This window comes from Tachyglossus aculeatus, chromosome 16 (genome assembly GCF_015852505.1).
Source record: "Tachyglossus aculeatus isolate mTacAcu1 chromosome 16, mTacAcu1.pri, whole genome shotgun sequence".
Classification (NCBI taxonomy): Eukaryota; Metazoa; Chordata; class Mammalia; order Monotremata; family Tachyglossidae; genus Tachyglossus; species Tachyglossus aculeatus.
The window spans coordinates 37,039,110-37,063,840 of NC_052081.1; the positions used below are offsets into that span (position 1 = coordinate 37,039,110).

Genomic DNA, 24,731 nt, shown 5'->3' on the forward strand with positions numbered 1-24,731 from the left:
GGTGGGGACCGTCTCTAGATGTTGCCAACTGGGACTTCCCATGCGCTTAGTCCAGTGCTCTGCACACAGTAAGCGCTCAATATGTATGATTGAATGAGTGAATTAATAATAATAATAATAATAATAATGACATTTATTACTTATTTACTTATTTTACTTGTACATATTTACTATTCTATTTATTTTATTTTGTTAATATGTTTTGTTTTGTTGTCTTGTTTCCCCCTTCTAGACTGTGAGCCCATTGTTGGGTAGGGACCGTCTCTATATGATGCCAACTTGGACTTCCCAAGCGCTTAGTGCAGTGCTCTGCACACAGTAAGCGCTCAATAAATACGATTGAATGAATTAATGAATGAATAATAATAATAATGATGGCATTTATTATATATTTACTTATTTTACTTGTACATATTTACTATTCTATTTATTTGATTTTGTTAATATGTTTTGTTTTGTTGTCTGTCTCCCCCTTCTAGACTGTGAGCCCGCTGTTGGGTAGGGACCGTCTCTATATGTTGCCAACTTGTACTTCCCAAGCGCTTAGTCCAGTGCTCTGCACACAGTAAGTGCTCAATAAATACGATTGAATGAATGAATGTATGTTAAAATGCAGCGTGGCCTAGTGGAAAGAGCATAGGCTTGGGAGTCAGACGACCTGGATTCTAAGCCTGGCTCCACCATTTGTCTGCTATGTGACCTTGGGCAAGCCATTTATCTTCTCTGTGCCTCAGTTTCTGCATCTGTAAAATGGGGATTCAGTACCTGTTCTCCCTCTTATACTGGGAATCACATGTAGGACGGGGACTATGGCAGATCTGATTACCTTGAATCTATCCCGGTGCTTAGTACTGTGCTTAGTCTAATACAGTATTTAGTATAATTCAGGGGACTTATTATTATTATTATTATTATTATTATTATTATTATTGACTTGAAAGTGGGGAGAGATATGGTTTGGTGGATTTGAGGATGGAACTGGGCGGGGAGAGTTCCATACTGGGGGAAAGGTGTAAGTAATGGGTTGGAGAAGGGAGCATCACAAGTGTGGTACAGACTCAAGCAAAGAGTGAAGAGGGTGAGGTGAGGTGTATCAGGAGAGGAAAGTAGGTAGGTAAGAGGGAGACCATTGGTGGAGAGCCGTGAAGTCCGTGGTTAAGAGTTTTTGTGCAAGAAGATATTGTAAAGAACCAATGAAGGACTTTAAGGAGGGAAGTGATATATTCCAAATGCCATTTTAAGAAGATAATATGTGCAATTGCACATGCAATAGACCAAAGAAGGGAAGAGGCTGGAGGCAAGGAGACCTGTAAAGAGGCTGATAGAGTAATCTAGCCGGGATGTGATGTTTTGAATTAAATGGTGGTCAGAAAGTTGGAAAGGAAGGACCTGATGGGTGAACTGTTATAGAGGAAGAACTGGCAGGATTTAGAGAGCAAAAAAATACAGGTGGTAACTGACAAAGAAGAATCAAAGATAATGTCAACATTGACGGAGGGTGGTGGTGATGTCAACAGTAATGAGAAAGTTAGCAAGAGGAGAAAGTTTAGGAGGAGGATGAAGTCTACGCTTAGAACGGTGCCTTGCACATAGTAAGCGCTTAACAGATACCATTATTATTATCTCCTGGTCATCCAGGTGGAGCTGTCCTGGAGGCAGGAGGAGATATGAGATCAAAAAGCAGGTGAGAGATAAGGGATGGGATGTGGATTTGGAAGCCAGGGACACAGAGCTGGAATTTGAAATCCTCAGATAGGCTCCCAAGGAGAATGCATGTAGAGGGAAAAGAGTAGAGCCCTTAGGGGACAACCACACAAAAAAGATGAGGAGGGGATGAGAAGCTAGCAAAGGAAACAGGGAAAGAGCAGCCAGAGAGGCAGGAGGAAGGAGAACCTGGTGGGAAGTGGCCAAAGCAGCTAAGAGGCCAGTGGAGAGACCTTGGCCCGATTTCAAGAACCTGGAAGATTAGAAGTTGAGCTGGGTACCTTGGACTTGAGTACTGAGAGTGAAGCCTGCTAGAGCTGTACTGGCCTCACCCCTGGACCACGCGCACCGAGGCTCTGCCTCTGCTTCCCCATTCCCTTAAGGAGTAGGTGGGTATAGGAGTGGCAGGGAAGCAGTCAGAGAGGAGGCTTCCCCTTCTACACTGCAAGCTCTTTATGGGCAGGGAATGTGCCTGCTAATTCTGTTGCATCGTACTCTCCCAAGTGCTGCACATCCGCCAAGCTACCTCTCTTCCTCCCTTCAAGGCCCTACTGAGAGCTCACCTACTCCAGGAGGCCTTCCCAGACTTAGCCCATTCCTTCCTCTCCCCCTCGTCCCCCTCTCCACCCCCCCACCTTACCTCCTTCCCTTCCCCACAGCACCTGTATATATGTATATATGTTTGTACCTATTTGTTACTCTATTTATTTATTTATTTATTTTACTTGTCCATATCTATTCTATTTATTTTATTTTGTTAGTATGTTTGGTTTTGTTCTCTGTCTCCCCCTTTTAGACTGGGAGCCCACTGTTGGGTAGGGACTGTCTCTATATGTTGCCAACTTGTACTTCCCAAGCGCTTAGTACAGTGCTCTGCACACAGTAAGCGCTCAATAAATACGATTGATGATGATGATGCTTAGTACAGTGCCTGGCACAGAGTAAGCACTTAACAAATACTATTATTATTAGTAGTATGTAGTAGTAGTCCCATCCTCGTGTCTCTCTCCACTTCAATCCATACTTCATGCTGCTGCCCGGATTATCTTTGTCCAGAAACGCTCTGGGCATATTACTCCCCTCCTCAAAAATCTCCAGTGGCTACCAATCAATCTGCGCATCAGGCAGAAACTCCTCACCCTGGGCTTCCAGGCTGTCCATCACCTCGCCCCCTCCTACCTCCCCTCCCTTCTCTCCTTCTCCAGCCCAGCCCGCACCCTCCGCTCCTCTGCCACCGCTAATCTCCTCACCGGGCCTCGTTCTCGCCTGTCCCGCCATCGGCGCCCGGCCCACGTCATCCCCCGGGCCTGGAATGCCCTCCCTCTGCCCATCCGCCAAGCTAGCTCTCTTCCTCCCTTCAAGGCCCTGCTGAGAGCTCACCTCCTCCAGGAGGCCTTCCCAGACTGAGCCCCAAGCGCTTAGTACAGTGCTCTGCACATAGTAAGCGCTCAATAAATACGATTGATGATGATGATGATGATGATGATGATGATGATGATATGGGACGTGGACTCTGTCCAACTGGATTAGTCTGTATCTACTCCAGTACTTAGTACAGTCCCTGGCACATAGTAAGCGATTAACAAATCATGGAATAAATAAGCATATAATAAATACCACTGGTTGATGGGCTGCTTCTCTCCTCGTGTGGGGTCCCTTCCCGGCCCCAGGTGACTGGCTGTCCTCGGAGTGGCCCCTAGGAGGTGCCTCTGCCCTGACTCTGGTCCCTGGTTCGTTTTATGCTGCAGCGTCCAGTACGGGGGAGGGGGAAATGCAAGGAAGGCCCTGACACAGAAACTGAGCTCCCTTTTGGTGGTCCCAGGGCAGACCCGCCCCCCCCTTTCAAGGGCCAGGGTTCTCCCTCGCCTCCCTACCAACCCCCGAGCAAAGGTGAACCATACCCAATCGATGCCCACAGCTCCGGGCTGCTCCTGGCTGCCAAGCCCACCTAGTTCATCCACTCAACCTGCCCCTCTCTGCAAACCTAATACCCCCGGCCCACGTCATCCCCCTGGCCTGGAATGCCCTCCCTCCCAACATCCGCCGAGCTAGCTCCCTTCCTCCCTTCAAGGCCCTACTGAGAGCTCACCTCCTCCAGGAGGCCTTCCCACACTGAGCCCCCTCCTCCCCCTCTCCACCTCCCCACCTTACCTCCTTCCCTTCCCCACAGCACCTGTATATATGTCTATATGTTTGTAGAAGCAGCGTGGCTCAGTGGGAAAGAGCACGGGCTTTGGAGTCAGAGGTCATGGGTTCAAATCCCGGCTCTGCCAATTAGCTGTGTGACTTTGGGCAAGTCACTTAACTTCTCTGTGCCTCAGTTACCTCATCTGTAAAATGGGGATGAAGACTGTGAGCCCCCCGTGGGACAACCTGATCATCTTGTAACCTCTCCAGCGCCTAGAATAGTGCTTTGCATATAGTAAGCGCTTAATAAATGCTATTATATTGTATGTATTTATTACTCTATTTTACTTCTACATATCTATTCTATTTATTTTATTTTGTTAATATGTTTTGTTTTGATCTCTGTCTCCCCCTTCTAGACTGTGAGCCCACTGTTGGGTAGGGACCGTCTCTATATGTTGCCAACTTGTACTTCCCAAGCACTTAGTACAGTGCTCTGCACACAGTAAGCACTCAATAAATACGATTGATTGATTGATTGATTGATAGCTGCTTCTATTTCCCAGACTGAGAAGACTGAAGGGAATATAGGGACAGGGGATGGAAGCCTCTGAAACCTCTCCCCACTGCAGAAGGGGCAAGAGAGAGAGAGTGCATTTCCTCTTCAGTAAGAGGGATTGGGGTAAAACATCTGGAAGAACTCCCAGAGGGAGTTCCTGAAATGAGGGATCCAGTGAGTGCAGTGAAGCGGTGTGGCCCAATGGAAAGAGCACAGGCCTGGGAATCAGGGTACCTGGGTTCCAATCTCAGCCTGTTACATGACCTTGGGCAAGTCACTTAATGTCTCTGTGCTTCAGTTTCCTTATCTGAAAATGGGGATAAAATACCTGTTCTCTAGCCCTCGACTGTGAGTCCCATGGAGGACAGGGACTGATTATCTTCTATCTGCCTTGGTGCTTAGCATAGAGGAAGCACTTAATAAATGGCATAATTATTATTTATTATTAGGGAAGCTGAGACGTTCCTTTTCCCGTAGTTCTCAGGGTAGAAAAGACTTCCCTCTATCTGGGCTGGAAGAGGGGTTTTCCTTCTCAGACCAAAGGGGCTGGCAAAATGACCTTAAGGAAGCTCAAGGTAGGTGAGGCGAGATTCGGAGCTAGTGGGTGGGATTCGGACAAAGCCCAAGATCTCTAGTGCCTCCCGGGATCCTTGAGGGCCGCTAACGTGTGCACCTCCTCTTCTCCCAGGGCTCCTTCCCTGGGACGGACTGGCGAGCTCCCTGGAATCTGGCCAGGCTAGTTACCTGGAACGTATAACCCGAGGGAGCAGGGGTGAGAGGTCGGGGGGAAGAGCAGGGGCCAGAAGGGTAAGGGGCTAGGGTTAGGAGAGTCAGGAGAAGGTACAGTCAGGCTGCTGCTGGGGGAAGATTTCCTTGACCCCGCCACCAGATGCTGGTCAAGTCTTAATGTAGGCTGCAGTGATCAGTCCCCTCCCCTTAACAATCTGCCCAATCAAATTGGTTTCTCCAAGTTCATTATACAAAATGGGCTGGGGGCGTGGGGGCTGAAGCAAGGACCCTGTCCTGGAATCATCCCCAAAGTCCATGCCAACCTTCTCCTTGAGGCTGTCAGCTCAATCTTTCCTCCTCCTCTTCTTTCTCTTCCTCCTCCATCTCCTCCTCCTTTTCTTCCTTCTCTTCCTCCTCTTTCTTTTTTTGTGGGCAGTGTTCTGTGCTATGCAGTGGGGAGGAGGGAAGACTGATCAGAGGGTGAGCCTGCCAAAAGAAACACAAGGATTGTTTGGTGGCAGGGTGGTGGTGACAGGCTGTGCTCTGTGTTGGAGGGGGGCGGGGGGGAAGCAGGGAGGCTGAAGAGCTCCTAGGCCACTTTCCTTCCCAGTCTGGGTGCTTGGCTAGAGAGAGAATAGGGAGGTAAGGGGAGTAGCTGCCTGGGACTGTTCTCCAGGTCTGGAAATGTGAAAAGGAGGGGATGGGGGCATGTCTGGGAGAGAGGGTTGGGTATGAATGAGTGTGTCAGTGAGTATTTATGCCAGTGAACATGTGGGTTACTTGGCATATGTGTAACTCTGTGTGTAGGTCCCTGTAACTAGCTGTGTGTGTTTGCCTATGTGTCTGAGTCTGGTGAGTATGTTGCCAACTTGTACTTCCCAAGCGCTTAGTACAGTGCTCTGCACACAGTAAGCACTCAATAAATACAATTGATTGATTGATTGATGACAAAATAAATGCTCCTCCTCCCTGCCCCACTGCGATCCTCTGGCCTTCTTTCTACGTTGGGGTTGTAGCTGTGGCATACAGGGAAGGGAGGACTGGGTTGCTGGGTCCCACTAAGGGATTCATTTTCTCAGACTCCAGGCAGGACTCGCCCAGACGCTCCCCCAGGTCTGCCTGGATCCCCTCAGAGAGACGGGGAAGTGGGTAAGGGGCTAAGGAATGCAGAGCTGCAGCAGGATTGATTGATCGATGGAAGATTGAGATGGGATCCAGGAGCTCTATGTGGTCCCTTCCTCCCTCTTACCCCTGCATCCTTTCTAGTGGGCAAGGTAGTGCCAGGGAAGGGTAGGTCCTGGAGCCCGGTCATTCTTTCTCCCTGGCTTCTAGCCCTGCGTACTTGGGGAGACTCAGAAGGCAGTGGAAGAAAAAGCCGTCCTTTAAAGCCCTCCCTCCTTTTCAATGAAAGGCTATTTAGGGGTAGGGGGAATCATCTAGAACCCCAAAGGAAGGGCTAAGGGGAAGGGGAGGGCTGAGCCCCCTGCCTGGGCCCCAGCCCCCAGCCCGGCCCCCTCTCTCCTCCCTAGTAAGAGGTATTTCCTGTTTATGAGACTCGAACAGCAGCTAAGCCCACAGGCTTTGGGGGTTGGGTCTTCCTCTCTCCCCCCCCCCCCCCCCCTCCACCAACTCTCCATAGCTTCTGAAAAGGAGGGAGGTGGGGCAGGATCTTAGGTTGGTTCCTGGGCAGCTTCCAGACTGGGCTCCTCCCCCTGGCACAAGTCTGGCCACAGGCTTTAGGCCTGGGGAAGGGGGGAGTCGGGGGAAACCTGGAAGGTAGGGGGGCCAGGGAGGAGCTAGGCTTCTTTTAGTAGCTGGGCCTGCAGTGGGGGATGGATGGGGAGGGGTCCTCAGGCCTGCCAGGGAGGAGCCGGGAGGCATGGCCAGCAGCAGGAGGTATCTGGCCCACCAGCCAGGGCTAAACTCCAGCCTGGGTTAAGGAGGCCTTGGTTCTGGGGACCTCCTGCCCATCGCAACCTTTGTGGCACAGGAAGATGGGGGGCGGGAGGGGCTCCGAACCCATCTTTATGGCACACACGGCGTCCACCGCCCCTCCCCAAATCCCCCAGGTTGGCATGGTGTGTTCCCTTTAACCCCCGGGCACTCTGCAGACAGGAGAGGGGAGAGCCGGCCTGGGCCGGGGGGGGCGAGGGGGTTCTCAGGAGGACGGGCTGGGGGGGTGGAGGGGCCTGTTTTTCGGTCTGGAATTGGGGAGGGGAGGTGGAGGGAGCGGTTCCAGTCCGGGATTTCCGCGCTGCTCCCAGCCTGCAGTGCTGGAGAGGGAAAGGGGGGGCGGTTTGGGTGCTCCCTCCGCTCCCCAGGAAATGCACGTGGATCCGAGGCCCTTGGGGAGGGGGGAGGGGGAAACAAAGGGGGGGGGGGGGGGCTTGCAGACTGCTCTCATTAACCCCTTCGGCCCCGAGCCCAACCAAGCCAGCTTCCCCCGCCTCGCTGAGGACAGAAGGGAAGGCCGGGGTTGGATTCAAGTTCTGCACCACGCATTTCGTTCTTCGCGCTGGGGGCTTCAGGGGCAGGGGGCTCCTTTCCCCTTAGCTCTACCCTCCCTCACCGGTTAACGGGGCCGGAAGAGATCTGGGGTTCGCCCATCAATCAATCAATCGTATTTATTGAGCGCTTACTGCGTGCAGAGCACCGGACTAAGCGCTTGGGAAGTCCAAGTTGGCAACATACAGAGACAGTCCCTACCCAACATCATCATCAATCGTATTTATTGAGCGCTTACTATGTGCAGAGCACTGGACTAAGCGCTTGGGAAGTACAAATTGGCAACATATAGAGACAGTCCCTACCCAACAGGGGGCTCACAGTCTAAAAAGCCCATCCCTTTTGTGAGGAAGAAGGACCCACCATCATCGATCGTATTTATTGAGCGCTTACTGTGTGCAGAGCACTGGACTAAGCGCTTGGGAAGGACAGATTGGCAAATTGACCCACCAGCGGTCCCCGTGCCAGTCAGGCCCCTCGGGGGAGGCCTCCCCGCCTCTCCCCCCGCGTTTCTGGGGTAGCTGCCGGAGGAGGGAGGCGTTGGGCCTGTACTGCAGCTGGCATCACAGCGCTTAGCTAGACTGTGATGCCCGCTGTTGGGTAGGGACTGTCTCTATATGTTGCCGACTTGTACTTCCCAAGTGCTAAGTGCAGTGCTCTGCACACAGTAAGCGCTCAATAAATACGATTGATTGATTGATTGATTAGCGCAGGGGCTCCAGCCTCTCCCCCGCCGGCCCTCGCCCACCTGGTTATCTTCTAGACTGTGAGCCCTAGACTGTGAGCCCGCTGTTAGGTAGGGACCGTCTCTATATGTTGCCAACCTGGACTTCCCAAGCACTTGGTACAGTGCCCTGCACACTGTAAGCGCTCAATCAATACGATTGAATGAATGAATGAATAAATACGATTGAGTGAATGAATGTTGCCAACTTGGACTCCCAAAGCGCTCAATCAATACGATGGAATGAATGAATGATTGACCCCCTTCTAGACTGTGAGCCTGCTGTTGGGTAGGGGCCGTCTCTATACGTTGCCAACTTGGACTTCCCAAGCACTTAGTACAGTGCCCTGCACACAGTAAGCGCTCAATCAATACGATTGAATGAATGAATGAATGTTGCCAACTTGGACTCCCCAAGCGCTCAATCAATACGATGGAATGAATGAATGAGTGAATGATTGACCCCCCCCCCCTTCTAGACTGTGAGCCCGCTGCTGGGTAGGGACCGTCTCTATACGTTGCCAACTTGGACTTCCCAAGCGCTTAGTACAGTGCCCTGCACACAGTAAGCACTCAATCAATATGATTGAATGAATGAATGAATGAATGAATGAATGAATGTTGCCAACTTGGACTCCCCAAGCGCTCAATCAATACGATGGAATGAATGAATGATTGACCCCTTCTAGACTATGAGCCTGCTGTTGGGTAGGAACCGTCTCTATACGTTGCCAACTTGGACTTCCCAAGCGCTTAGTACAGTGCCCTGCACACAGTAAGCGCTCAATCAATATGATTGAATGACTGAATAAATACAATTGAGTGCTTACTGTGTGCAGAGCACTGTGCTAAGCGCTCGGGAAGTCCAAGTTGGCAACATATACAGATGGTCCCTACCCAACAGTGGGCTCACAGTCTAGAAGGGGGAGACAGAGAACAAAACGGAACATGTTAACAAAATAAAATAAATAGAATAAATATGTACAAGTAAAATAAATAAATAGAGTAATAAATACATACAATCAATCAATCGCATTTATTGAGCGCTGTGTGCAAAGCACTGTTCTAAGCGCTTGGGAAGTACAAGTTGGCAACATATAAAGACGGTCCCTACCCAACAGCGGGCTCACAGTCTAGAAGGGGGAGACAGGGAACGAAACAGAATATATTAACAAAATAAAATAAATAGAATAAATATGTACAAGTAAAATAGAGTAATAAATACATACAGTCAATCAATTGTATTTATTGAGCGCTTACTGTGTGCAGAGCACTGTACTAAGTGCTTGGGAAGTCCAAGCTGGCAACATCTAGAGATAGTCCCTACCCAACAGCGGGCTCACAGTCTAGAAGGGGGAGACAGAGAACAAAACAGAACATATTAACAAAATAAAATAAATATGTACAAGTAAAATAAATAGAGTAATAAATACATACAATCAATCATATTTATTGAGCACTTACTGTGTGCAGAGCACTGTACTAAGCACTTAGGAAGTCCAAGTTGGCAACATATAGAGACGGTCCCTACCCAACAGCGGGCTCACAGTCTAGAAGGGGGAGACAGAGAACAAAACAGAACGTATTCACAAAATAGAATAAATATGTACAAGTAAAATAGAGTAATAAATACATACAACCAATCGTATTTATTGAGCACTTACTGTGTGCAGAGCACCGTAGTAAGCGCTTGGGAAGTCCAAGTTGGCAACATATAGAGATGGTCCCTACCCAACAGCGGGCTCACAGTCTAGAAGGGGGAGACAGACTGCAAAACAGAACATATTAACAAAATAGAATAAATATGTACAAGTAAAATAGAGTAATAAATACATCCAATCAATCAATCACATTTATTGAGCGCTTACTGTGTGCAGAGCGCTGGACTAAGCGCTTGGTAAGTCCAAGCTGGCAACATATAGAGATGGTCCCTACCCAACAGCGGGCTCACAGTCTAGAAGGGGGAGACAGAGAACAAAACAGAACATATTAACAAAATAGAATAAATATGTACAAGTAAAATAGAGTAATAAATACATACAACCAATCAATCATATTTATTGAGCGCTTACTGTGTGCAGAGCACTGTAGTAAGCTCTTGGGAAGTCCAAGCTGGCAACATATAGAGACGGTCCCTACCCAACAGTGGGCTCACAGTCTAGAAGGGGGAGACAGACAACAAAACAGAACATATTAACAAAGTAGAATAAATATGTACAAGTAAAATAGAGTAATAAATACATCCAATCAATCAATCGTATTTATTGAGCACTTACTGTGTGCAGAGCACTGTACTAAGCGCTTGGGAAGTCCAAGCTGGCAACATATAGAGACGGTCCCTACCCAACAGCAGGCTCACAGTCTAGAAGGGGGAGACAGACTGCAAAACAGAACATATTAACAAAATAGAATAAATATGTACAAGTAAAATAAATAGAGTAATAAATACAACCAATCAATCAATTACATTTATTGAGCGCTTACTGTGTGCAGAGCACTGGACTAAGCGCTTGGGAAGTCCAAGGTGGCAACATCTAGAGACGGTCAATCAATCAATCAATCAATCGTATTTATTGAGCGCTTACTGTGTGCAGACACTGTGCTAAGCGCTTGGGAAGTCCAAGTTGGCAACACATAGAGACAGTCCCTACTCAACAGTGGGCTCACAGTCTACCCAACAGTGCACAGAACAAGCCTAGGAGAAGCAGCGTGGCTCAGTGGAAAGAGCCCGGGCTTTGGAGTCAGAGGTCATCGGTTCAAATCCCGGCTCTGCCACTTGTCAGCTGTGTGGCCTTGGGCAAGTCACTTCACTTCTCTGGGCCTCAGTCCCCTCATCTGTCAAATGGGGATGAAGACTGTGAGCCCCACGTGGGACAACCTGATCACCTTGTAATCTCCCCAGCACTTAGAACAGTGCTTTGCACATAGTAAGTGCTTAATAAATGCCATTATTTCCCCAGGGGATGAAGATTGTGAGCCCCACGTGGGACAACCTGATCACCTTGTAAACTCCCCAGCGCTTAGAACAGTGCTCTGCACATAGTAAGTGCTTAATAAATGCCATTCATTATACATACACCATCATCATCATCATCATCAATCAGTCGTATTTATTGAGTGCTTACTGTGTGCAGAGCACTGTACTAAGCGCTTGGGAAGTCCAAGCTGGCAACATCTAGAGACAGTCCCTACCCAACAGTGGGCTCACAGTCTAAAAGGGGGAGACAGAGAACAAAAGCAAACATACTAACAAAATAAAATAAATAGAATAGATATGGACAAGTAAAATAAATAAATAAACAGAGGCACAAATATGTACAAACATATATACAGGTGCTGTGGGGAAGGGAAGGAGGTAAGATGGGGGGGGATGGAGAGGGGGACGAGGTGGAGAGGAAGGAAGGGGCTCAGGGTGGGAAGGCCTCCTGGAGGAGGTGAGCTCTCAGTAGGGCCTTGAAGGGAGGAAGAGAGCTAGCTTGGCGGATGGGCAGAGGGAGGGTTTCGTCTTTATTGAGCGCTTACTGTGTGCAGAGCACTGGACCAAGCGCTTGGGAAGTCCAAGTTGGCAACATCTAGAGACGGTCCCTACCCAACAGTGGGCTCACAGTCTAAAAGGGGGAGACAGAGAACAAAACCAAACATACTAACAAAATAAAATAAATAGAATAGATATGTACAAGTAAAATAAATAGAGTAACAAATATGTACAAACATATATACATATATACAGGTGCTGTGGGGAAGGGAAGGAGGTAAGATGGGGGGGGATGGAGAGGGGGATGGTATTTATTTTATTTTGTTAGTATGATTGTTTTTGTTCTCCGTCTCCCCCTTTTAGACTGTGAGCCCACTGCTGGGTAGGGACTGTCTCTAGATGTTGCCAACTTGGACTTCCCAAGCGCTTAGCACAGTGCTCTGCACACAGTAAGTGCTCAATAAATACAACTGATGATGGGGGGGGAGAGGAAGGAAGGGGCTCAGTCTGGGAAGGCCTCCTGGAGTAGGAGAGCTCTCAGTAGGGCTATATATATATATATATATATACACATATATATATATATACATATACACACACACACACATACATATATATAATATATATACACACATATATACATATATATATATATATTTAGACTGTGAGCCCACTGCTGGGTAGGGACTGTCTCTAGATGTTGCCAACTTGGACTTCCCAAGCGCTTAGCACAGTGCTCTGCACACAGTAAGCGCTCAAGAAATACGATTGATGATGAGGGGGGAGAGGAAGGAAGGGGCTCAGTCTGGGAAGGCCTCCTGGAGTAGGAGAGCTCTCAGTAGGGCTATATATATATATATACATATATATATATATACATATATACACACACACACACATATACATATATATAATATATATACACACATATATACATATATATATATATATATATATTTAGACTGTGAGCCCACTGCTGGGTAGGGACTGTCTCTAGATGTTGCCAACTTGGACTTCCCAAGCGCTTAGCACAGTGCTCTGCACACAGTAAGCGCTCAAGAAATACGATTGATGATGAGGGGGAGAGGAAGGAAGGGGCTCAGTCTGGGAAGGCCTCCTGGAGTAGGAGAGCTCTCAGTAGGGCTATATATATATATACATACACACACACACACACACACATACATATATATAATATATATTATACATATACACACACATACACACACATATGTATAATATATATCATATACATATATAATATATATTATATATGCATATATAATATATATCATATATACACATACACACATATATCATGTATACACATATATAATATATATCATATATACACATATAATATATATCACACATACACATACACACATATATATGTGCAATATATGTTATATGCATACATAATATACATTATATATGCATATAATAAATATCATACATACACATATACATTATATATGCGCATATATATATATATATACACACACACACACACATACATATATATAATATATATTATACATATACACACACATACACACACATATGTATAATATATATCATATACATATATAATATATATTATATATGCATATATAATATATATCATATATACACATACACACATATATCATGTATACACATATATAATATATATCATATATACACATATAATATATATCACACATACACATACACACATATATATGTGCAATATATGTTATATGCATACATAATATACATTATATATGCATATAATAAATATCATACATACACATATACATTATATATGCGCATATAGGATATATATTATATGTGCACATATAATATATTATAATATATATTATATAATGTATATTATAATATAATATATATGTATGTATGTGTGTGTGTGTGTGTGTGTGTGTGTATATATATAGACTGTGATCCCACTGCTGGGTAGGGGCTGTCTCTCCATGCTACACGTTACCAACTCGCCCTTCCCAAGCGCTTAGTCGGGCGCTCCGCACCCAGGAAGCGCTCAATCAATACGACGGAACCGGGTGGCAGATTGGGGGGGGGGGCCCTGGGGCCCCTCCCTCCTTTTTTTTTTTTTTTAAAACCTGCGTCACCGGCTTGTTGTTCCCTCGCTGGGGTCACTTTGACACGAAATTTCCTCCTCGCCCCCCCGGCGCCTCCATTAACATATTAATACCGCGGGGCGGCGGGGGGGAGGAGGGAGGAGGAGGAGGAGGAGGAGGCGGAGGCCCCGCACGGGCACGCGCGCGCTTGCGCGCTCCCGCCCCCCTCTCTCGTGCGCGCGCGCGCGCGCCCGGGCGTTCACGCAGAGGCGCGCTCCCTCTCGCCTCCCGCTGCCTCGACGGGTCCCCCCCCCCGCCGCCGATGCCCGGACCCTCGGCCGCGGGCCCGGTGACCGCGGTGCTCCCCCTCCTCCTCCTCCCCCTCCTCCTCCTCCTCCTCGTCGTGGTGGTGGCGGTGGTGGCGGCGGTGGTCGTCGTGGTGGTGGGCGGCGGCGGCGGCGGCGGCGTTGGCGGCGTTGGCCGGGGATGTGAAGATGTCAGTGGGCTGTGCCTGCCCCGGTGAGTCGGGCCGCCTCGGGCCTCCCCCCCCCCCCCGGCCGAGGGTGGCGGGAGCGGGGCCCGCGCCGTCCCGGGGGGCTGCGTACATTGGGGGGCGGCGGAAAGCAGACGGGGTCCGGGGGGGGGGGGATTCCCGGAATTCCAAACCGTAAGCCAATCAGAAGTGCCTCTGGACTTTTGACCCCCCCACCCCCCAAGACACACACCTTGCCCCCTTTTGGGTCAGGGGAGAGTTCTGATTGGCCGATTTAGGTTATTTTCCTTCCCCCCCCGACACACACCTTCCCCCCTTTTGGGTCACGGGAGAGTTCTGATTGGCTGATTTAGGCTATTCCCCCCCGCACCCGTGCACACCTCCTCGTACCCCCCCCCAACACACACCTTCCCCCCTTTTGGGTCAGGGGAGAGTTCTGATTGGCTGATTCAGGTTATTTTCCCTCCCTCCCCCTCCGTACACACCTCCCCGTACCCCCCACCAGACACACACCTTCCCCTCTTTTGGATCAGGGGAGAGTTCTGATTGGTTGATTTAGGTTATTTTCCCTCCCCCCCCGTACACACCTCCTCATACCCCCACAAACACACACCTCCCCCCCCCGTACACACCTCCTTGTACCCCCCCCCGACACACACCTTCCCCCCCTTTTGGGTCAGGGGAGAGTTCTGATTGGCTGATTTAGGTTATTTCCCCCCCCCCTGTACACACTTCCTTGTACCCCCCCCCCCCCACCTTCCCCCCCTTTTGGGTCAGGGGAGAGTTCTGATTGGCTGATTTAGGTTATTGTCCCCCCCACCGTACACACCTCCTCGTACCCCCCCCACACCTTCCCCCCTTTTGGGTCAGGGGAGAGTTCTGATTGGCTGATTTAGGTTATTGTTTCCCCCCCCCCCTCCCCAGACACACACCTTCCCCCCTTTTGGGTCAGGGGAGAGTTCTGATTGGCTGATTTAGGTTATTTTCCCTCCCCCCGTACACACCTCCTCGTACCTGGGCACCGAGAGCCCCCCTCCCAGAGCTGGAGGGTGACCCCCAGGGTCGGGACAGTAGGCCTGTTCTCACCCAGGTAGTTTAGATGGTTGGAGAGAGTCCTAAGGGCTCTGGGGTGAGGGTCGGTATTACCCTCCCTCATCTAGACTGTGAGCCCACTGTTGGGTAGGGACCGTCTCTATATGTGGCCAACTTGTACTTCCCAAGCGCCTAGTACAGTGCTCTGCACACAGTAAGCGCTCAATAAATATGATTGATTGATTGATCTGTCTGCCAGCTCACCAGACCCCATGGGCAACCATTTCCCCGGCTGTTGCTTGGTACGACCCTTCCCGGGAGGGAGCACCGCAAACTGGTGTCTTCTCCCCATACCTGCTGGGGATGGGGCTAATTGGACCCCTGGGTAGCTGCCTCCCCCTTCTTTTATGGGCCCCTGGGTAGCTGACTCCTTCTTCCCTTATGGGAAGTGAGGCTGTACCCAAGACAGGACATCCATTCAGTCGTATTTATTGAGCATTTACTGTGTGCAGAACACTGTACTAAGCGCTTGGGAAGTACAAGTTGACAACATATAGAGACGGTCCCTACCCAACAACGGTCTCGCAGTCTAGAAGGGGGAGACAGACAACAAAACAGGACAGGGGAGTGGAAGGCCAAGGAAGGGGAGCTGTAATGATGTGGGAGTTGGCACCCAAGACCCCAATTCATAGCCCCACTTTGAAATTCATAGCCCCACTTTGAGTTGAGTAGGGCCTAAATGGGAGTTTAGCAGCCAGGGGAAGGAGAAGAAAGAGGAGTGGATGGCAAAGCAAAACTGATTGGTGGGCATGGACATTTTTGAAGGGCAAGAAGAAGGGACCCCGGCCCCAGATGATCTCTCTTCTTCCTCCAGGCTGTTGACTCTATTTCTCTGGTCGCCCTGCCCGCCCCCCCCCCCCCCCCAAAAAAAACCCAACCCAAAACATGATTTTCTCCTGATGTTCAAGGGGTCTGTGTCCAGTCTCTGTTGTGTGGGAGGGATAGAGGAAAGCCTTGATGTCTTCAGGGTGGCTCAGAAGGCTTAGGACTTGAAGGTGTGAGGTTGCTAGTCTATTGAGAAGCGGGGAGTGAAAGGACAGCCCCTTCACAGGCACTGAAGGAGGGATGTACAGTAACCTCTGCCCACGCCAGCTGCCCACTGCTGTCGAGGAAGGTCCAGGGCAGAATCTGGTTTTGAGAGTGGGGCACTTGGGTAGCTTAAGTTTCAGGAGATGAATTTTAAGGGAGTCCTGGGGCTCCCCCCCCAACTGTTCAATACGTCCCAGATCCTGGAAGTGGGGAGTCTTCCACCCAGGGAGGAAGTCTTGATGGGCGGGAGTTTGAGGTGAATGGGGGTGGGAGGGGGCACACAGCATGGCCTAGTGGAAAGAGCATGGGCCCGAGAGTCAGAGGACCTGGGCTCTGTCACTTGTCTGCTGTGTGACCGTAGGTGTATCACTTAACTTCTCTGTGTGTCAGTTTCCTCATCTCTAAAATGGGGATTACATACCTGTTATCCCTGTCTCCTAGACTATGAGCCTCATGTGGGATAGGAACTGTGTCCAACTGATTATCTTGTATACCACATAGCAGGCGCTTATATTCTCTATTATTATTATCATTATTATTATTACGTTGCCTGAGATAAAGACTTCCAGCAACTGGGCACGGCTAGGGGTGTGTGGGTCAGTGAGGGGCTTTGGAGGGTCTCAAGACTCCTCCCCATGTCTAGTTGGGAGATGGACATCCATGGATGTCTATCGATAAATCCGTCAGATGAGTCCTGAGGTCTGTGCTGGGATGGGGCCAGGATGGCATTCTTGGGGAGGGTGTCTGGGGACATGCGAAGCTGAGTAATTGTCCTCTAGGGGTGGGGGCTGACAGACCTGTGTCTGGGGAAGAAGTAAGGGGAGGAACCTCCCCCTCCCTCGCCTTCCCTCCTCCTTCCTCCCCTTCCCTCTCCCTCTCCCTGGCCTCTTAGAGAAGTGGGGGTGAGCAGCTGTTCCCAGCTCTGGCCCTCTGAGTCTCCCCATCCCTTGTGCCCCTGTAAACTTTGAGGATGGGTGAAGGTCCTGAGAGCCTCTCACCACCGCACCTAAGCTGTCTCTACCTCCCAGCCCCCCCCACCAATCCTCTCCCAGCCCCTCTGCCATCTCCCAGTGCCTCTGCCACTGCCTCTTCCCTCAGTCCCCTCCTTCTCTGTCTCCTCCTCCATCTCCCTCTGGAAGCTGCCAGCTCGATGCTTCCTCAAGCAGAAAGTCATGTGACTCTACTCCAAGCCAGGCCAAACATTTAAAGCGCCCGTGCCTGCCTGCCCAAGCAGGGTTGGGAGATCTAGGGGAGGAAAGAACAGAGGGACTGGACCCTTAGAGGGCAGGAGGCCAACCGAAATGCTTGATTGTGATTTTGGGGTTTGAGGGACCGAAGGGGACAGTGATAGAGCCGTTAGGATGAGAGGAGGAGGGCTGGAGGCACGGGAGGGTGGAAGAACTGGGGTACACTAGGTGGAGGGGAGCGGACTTTAGGAGGACTGGAGTTTTGCGGGGCTCGGGGGAGAGGATCCTAGGAAGAATGGTGGGGGGAGTTAGGTGCTAAAAGGAGAGGGCCGGGGGTTCGATTCATTGGAGGGAGAGAAGCAGCAGTTGAGCGTCTTGGGGTGAAGTACGGGGGCTGGGTACGTGAGCGGTGAGGAGCAGGGGCCGGCCCCTCCTGGGAAGTGAGGGAGGACTGTGATAGTTCGGGGGGACACAGACCAGGAGAAAGGTCAGTTTGAACCTAGTGGGGCCGGAGGGGTGAGTGAGGGTGAAGAGAGATTGAGGTTGAGCTCGAAATGCAGAATCTGTTGCCTCTCAACTCACTTGCCACTACCCCCTGGCTCACTCCGCTCCCCTCAACCGGGCTGAAGCCCTTCCCTTGTGGTGGAGGAGAGGAGGGGTTGCCCTCTCTGCTGGGGTATCCAGAGATGGCCCCCTCCCCAACCCCCATCTTCCACCCTCTTGCCTGTTTATCAGAAAACATAGCACACAGGCCCCTTGGCTGCCCGCCAGGCCCTGCCTAGCCTGCTACGGTTGCTCTAACCTGGAGGCCTGCCCCCCCACCCCCGCCGTGCCCCCCTTCCCAGACACTATGGCAGTTGGCACCAACATGCCCTCATCCCAGCTGGGGAGTCCAGGCTCCCCATTTTCCTTCCAGGCCCAGGCCCGGAGGAGGAGGGATTGAAGGGGGGTCTCCCAGATTCCTTCCCAGTTCTCTGGGCTCACCGCCAGCCTACTCCTCAGCCTGGGTCAGCCTGGGCTCCCCTCCCCCACCCAAACGACCGGCCCCTGCAGTTCCCTTTCTACTCTCCATCTTCACCCCCCCACCCCACTGACACCACTTGGGGGAAAATGAAACTCAGAACAGAGTAGAGGGGTTGGGACAGGGAAAGGGATAAATCTAGGACTCTGAGCTCCCAATTGGAGCTTGGTCTGCTGGGCCTCAGAGTAGGATCTGGGGATTGGAGGGAGGGAGTGGGGGAGGGAGGGAAGAAGGGAGAGAAGGAGGAAGCTTTTATGGCATCTCAGGTTTAAAGGCTAGTGCTGGGGGGCCTGGGTGTGGAAGATGGACTGGAGTGGACTGGCTGGATTGGAGGGTGGGCTGTCCTCAATCTCTTTCCCGATGCCGACCCCCTCACTTCTCACATCCTGGACCTGAGTATGCATTTATTTAGAAATTATATCTTATACATTGTTTATTTATATTAATGTCTGTCACCCCATCTAGACTGTCAGCTTGTTGTAGGCAGGGAAGGTGTCTACCAACTTCGATGTATTGTCCTCTCCCAAGCGCTTGGTACAGTGCGCTGCACACAGTAAACTCTCCATAAATAGCATGGACGATGATGATGGTCCCCTCTTGATCGCCTCCTTTGCTCCCCATCTTCCACCGCCATCTCTCCCAGCCCCCAAGGTAGGAGAGCTTGGAGGAAAAGTTTGCAGGAGCCTGAGGCTGAGGGGATGATGGGGCCTGGGCAGGGGGAGGGAAGTGGAATAGTTCTTGGGGAAGTTCTCAGGCCAAGGGGTCCAGATTCCTGGTCTGGTCCGGCTCATCTCTGGAACGGAGCAGGGGACTCCCTGCCCCGTGGCTATTCTCCTGGGAGCCTCAGGGGTGGTTGGCAAGCTCTCACCCACTGCTTGGTTTGGTGCCCAGTCCTGCAGAATGGGAAGCCACATCTCACCCATGAGCATATTTGACAAGTCCACGTGACACTCTTGAGGGGATTCGGGGTGACGAACTGTGGGGACACCTCATCCTAGGGACTCTACATTCACCCTCCCCACCACTCAGGACAGGAAGGGTCAAGAGTGACCATCTTCGTGCCAGCACTGCCTTCAATCAATCAACCAATAGGATCTACTGAGGGCTGTAAGCCCTTGGGAGAGTATAACAGAGTAAATAGACAAAATCCCTGTCCTCAAATCTAGCCGGAGCTCCCAGTCTAGCAGGATTTTACAATCTAATGGGACTTCCTGGACTTCCAGATCAATAGCTCCTCTCCAAGGCTGGGCAGCCTCTGCCCTAGGATCACTTGGGTCCCCATCCGCAGAAGGCTTGCCCTTACACAGGGAGGAAGAGACATCAGATGCCTCATCAGCATCTGATGATGCTGGATCTGGAGGAAGGCAGGTATTAGGCTAAGACTGCAGCAGAAGTAATGGGGTTTAGATTTTTCATAGAGAAAAGGAGATGTTGGCGTCGAGAAGCCAGAGCGTCTCCATCCCTGGAGATCTCTTAAGGCAGGAGGCAACTCTGCCTGGGCTAGAGTGAGGCCTCTTTGGGTCAGTCAGTCCGTTGTGTTTATTGAGTACTTACTGTGTGCAGAGCACTGTACTAAGCGCGTGGGAGTGTACGATATAACAGCATAACAGACACATTCACCGTCCACAGTGAGTTTACAGTCTAGAGGGTCAGGCACAGGGGGATGGATGAGTTGATCTGAAAAGGGTCCACGTCTCGTCGAATGAGGGAGGCAGTAGTTCCAGGTGAGAGACTTAGTTTCCCCCTTTCCATTTGGGACTGGGGGAGACGGTGGGGTGGGGGACTCTGTGCCCAGTCCCATTTGGAAAGCTGCCTCCATCGCTCGGTGGCTTGGTGGAGAGCACACTGGCTGAAGTTCGGGACCTGCCAGAGGGCAAGTTCAGAGCAGGAGCAGCAACTACCAACAGTGGGCCCTGGGTCAGTGTCCACATGGGTAAAGGGGTGGGACGGGGAAGATTCTTTCCTCTGAGGCCAATAGGGAGGCTGTGGCAGAAAGCCACAGGGGATTGGGGTTGACCGTTAGGTGTTGGGGACCACCAGCCTTGGTCTGGGCGTGTTCTTCCCCCTTGGGTGCCTAAGAATTAGGAGGGGATCAGGGTGTTAAACACGGACAGGGTGGGAGTCCGGGGGCAGACTTGCCCCTGGGAAGGATGGGAAGGTGGTCTGGCACTTCGAGAAGGGGAGAAGGAGGATGGTTGAGGTGGAGGGTTTTCTACAAAAACGTTAAGACCATGTTTCCCCTCTTCGCAAGAACTTCCAGTGGTTGCCCATCCACCCATGTACCAAACAGAAACTCCTCACCATTGACTTTAAAGCATCCAATCACCTTGTCCCCTCCTAACTCACTTGGGCATTTATTCTCGTACCGCAACCCAGCCCCCACACTTTGCTCCTCTAATGCTAACCTTCTCAATGTGCCTCCATCTCGTCGTATTTCCTCACCAACCTCCTGCTTCTGCTTCGCCCACATCCTGCTTCTGGCCTGGAATGCCCTCCCTCCTCATATCCGACAGACAGCGACTTCCCCCCACCCCTTCAAAGCCTTTCTGAAGGGACATCCCCTCCAAGACGCCTTCCCCGACTAAGCTCTCCTTTCCTCTTCTCCTCCTCGCTTCTGCATCACCCTGACTTGCTCGCTTTAATCAATCCCCCTCCCAGCTCCACAGTACATATGTCCATATCTGCAATTTACTTCTGTTAATGTCTGTCTCACCCTCTAGACTGTAAGCTCGTTGTGGGCAGGGAATGTGTCTATTGTTATATTGTACTCTCCCGAGCACTTAGTACAGTGCTTTGCACTCAGTAAGTGCTCAGTAAATACGATTGACTGAGTGATTGACTGGAAGGTGGAAGCCTGGCCGCCCAGGCAACCGTGCGTTCTCCAAGAGAGAGGAGGAGCGGCCTGTGGGGATGAGGCTGAGCTGGGCAAGTGGGAAAGGGAACTGAGGTGGGCTGTGTGATGGATAGATGGAGTGCCTGATGGAAGCAGCGTGGCTCAGTGGAAAGAGCCTGGGCTTGGGAGTCAGAGGTCATGGGTTCAAATGCCGACTCTGCCGCTGGTCAGCTGGGTGACTTTGGGCAAGGCACTTAACTTCTCTGTGCCTCAGTTACCTCATCTGTAAAATGGGGATTAAGACTGAGCCCCACGTGGGGCCACCTGATCACCTTGTATCCTCCCCAGCGCTTAGAACAGTGCTTTGCACATAGTAAGCGCTTAACAAATGCCACCACTATTTATATTACTATTATTAGTCGTAGTAGATGGGGTGGAGGGCCCGGCCAGGAAGACGGTGGCTGGTAACGAGTGGTCGCGAGGAGGGAATGGGTTAAGCAGGGAGGTGATTAAGAAGGAGGTGGATTGGATCAGGCAGGGAGGAGGGAGAGGGCACAGCATCTACGCACGGTGGCCGTGGCGGTGGCAGGATGCCAGGGGCAGGGGGAGGCCGTGCGAAGACAAAGGAGAGGTGTGTGAGAGCACTGAAGAAGTGGCATCAGGTCTGCCCAGGGGGCTGGGTTGGAGCTCACTCCAGGGGGACCGTAGTCCCATAAGCCTTTGTGTCGGTGCCGGGGGGGTGTCAACACTGATGCGGAGTCAATCAATCAATCAATCGTATTTATTGAGCGCTTACTGCGTGCAGAGCACTGTACTAAGCGCTTGGGAAGTACAAGTTGGCAACATATAGAGACGGTCCCTACCCAACAGTGGGCTCCTCTTTCTTACATGCGTGGACAGCAGTGCCTCCTGCCGGGTCGGACTGGTGGCTTTCACTTTCCGAGCCCGCCCCTGCTCCCTTGGCCACCCTGGGCCTGTCCCGGCCAGTGGCTGGACCAGCATCATCCCAACAGTCCCTATTACCGCTCCCCGTCTTGGGTTCATCCCAGACTCCCTCCTCCTCCTCCGCCTCTCAATCGCATTCGGCCCCCCTGCCCCTCTGACTCTCCAGTGCTCGTGGCTTCCCTGCGGCTCTGCCTCTCTGTCGCTGTCAGGCTCCCCGAACCTCCGACTCGCGTCTCCCTTCCCCAAGCTTGGTGCCTGTGATTGTGCTCGCAGCCCGCCGTCACCCCTCCCCCGATCTGAGGCTAGCAGGGCACTGCTGCCGGCGGGGGCGGGAGGAGGGCAAGGCGGAGGATCCTGCTTCCCAGCTGCCCACGGTACCATGTGCTTCCCTTCCCAGGGGCTGCACCAGTGCGTCACAGCTTGATGGAGAGTGTTTTGCTGCCATCTTCTCCCTGGGCGATGGAGCAAGGACTCCTTTGCCCCGGAGACGTCTGCGTGTGCGGACAGTGAACCCGGTGGGGAAGAAGGAGGTCCCCGGGGCCCCAAAACAGAGAACTGAATTCCCAGAGGAGAATTGCCCCAATCTACCTTCTCTGGATTCTTCACCCTGTGGGGGCTAGGACCAAGGCCAACCCTTTTGGGCCACTACCCAAGGGACCATGCACCCCTGGGGAGCCCGCAGTTCAATCGCTCCCAAACCAAGTCTGAGGGGTGAAGGATGTCCCGACCTGCTCTGGGGCTGCCGGGAGGAAAGAGACGTCTAATAGCCATTCGACTCCTGACTTCGAGACCTGTGGCACTGGTAGGGGCCAGGTGCTCTCTCTCTCTCCTTTTCTTTCTTGCTCTTCTCAGCTATTGCTGAGTTGACGCCCAGCCCACTAGAGCCTCTTCAGACCCAGGCCCCCTCAATCTTCCTACTTAGCCAAAGCCCACCGCCTCCTGGCATTGTTCCAAGATTAACCCTAGGTGACTCTGGTCAGCCTGCTGTTGGGTAGGGACCGTCTCTATACGTTGCCAACTTGTACTTCCCACGCGCTTAGTACAGTGCTCTGCACACAGAAAGCGCTCAATAAATACGATCGAATTCCCCCAGCTCTTGAGTGTCCAATGCAATAGATGGGAGATTTCTGTTTTCCTACTTTTTTATTTTTTTATGTGTTTAAGTGATATTGGCCATTTGTGTTGTCCTGATCTTTGGCCTGTGTATTAGAAGCCTACACCCAGGGCGCTGGTGCCCTCGTTTTTTACAACTGACGGTTCGGCTTTCAGCTCATCTATCCCCTGCTTCACATGTGGTACTGGATGCTTTTACGACTGCTTTAAAATTTTTCAACACTGAGCCTTCCTCCGCTGCGGCTCCTGCCACCAAGTCCGTGGCTTTGGCGTGATGCCCCAATTCACCCAGATCTGGGGAGGGGTCGCACAGGATCTGGAACGTGTAGGGGTGCAAGGGCCCCCCCCGAACCAGATAAATGTTCTAGGATTGTGTGAAATCGTGTTTTGCTGCTTGCCCGGCATGATGCAAGTGATGTTACATAGATCTTCTTGTCTGGAATTCTTAAGTGCCGTTGGTGGCCACCCTGCCTACCCATGCCAGATGGTAGAAGAGCCAGGTGGGCTTGGCCCTAGGTGGGAGTCAGTGCCTGTGTTCTCCTTGTACTGGGCCACAAATCTAGAGCCTGGCCACTCCATCTCAACACCAGTTCTTGTCAGAGCCCCGAACCAGGCTGGAAGGTAGCAGGGGCCAAATCATAAGAGGGGCCGACCAGCTTCTGGGGGCACAACCACACCTGCGGGCTATCTCCCAGGGCTGCTGAGAGGGAGACAACCGAAACTTGGGTAGCTGGAGCTACCCAAGGTAGGTGCACCGTGGGCTCCCTCTGGACTGTAAGCTCATGTGGGCAGGGAATGTGTCTACCAACTACCAGAAGCAGCGTGGCTCACTGGAAAGAGCCCGGGCTTTGGAGTCAGAGTTCATGGGGTCAAATCCCGGCTCCGCCACTTGTCAGCTGTGTGACTTTGGGCAAGTCACTTCACTTCTCTGGGCCTCAGTTACCTCATCTGGAAAATGGGGATGAAGACTGTGAGCCCCCCGTGGGACAACCTATGATTGCCTTGTAACCTCCCCAGTGCTTAGAACAGTGCTTTGTGCATAGTACGCACTTAATAAATGCCATCAGTATTATTATTATTATTACCAACTCTGTACTCCCCCAAGCACTTAGTAAAA

General features: G+C 51.2%; 1 protein-coding gene across 1 annotated transcript in view; it reads left to right on the forward strand.

Annotated features, from left to right (window-relative positions):
• The first annotated feature begins 14,363 nt into the window (after positions 1-14,363).
• Positions 14,364-24,731, forward strand: part of LDB1 (LIM domain binding 1) — a 30,406-nt gene continuing 20,038 nt past the window's right edge. The window contains 1 exon segment of the mRNA XM_038757932.1: positions 14,364-14,420. Within this exon segment, the coding sequence (XP_038613860.1) occupies positions 14,396-14,420 (25 nt within the window). The 5' untranslated portion in view covers positions 14,364-14,395.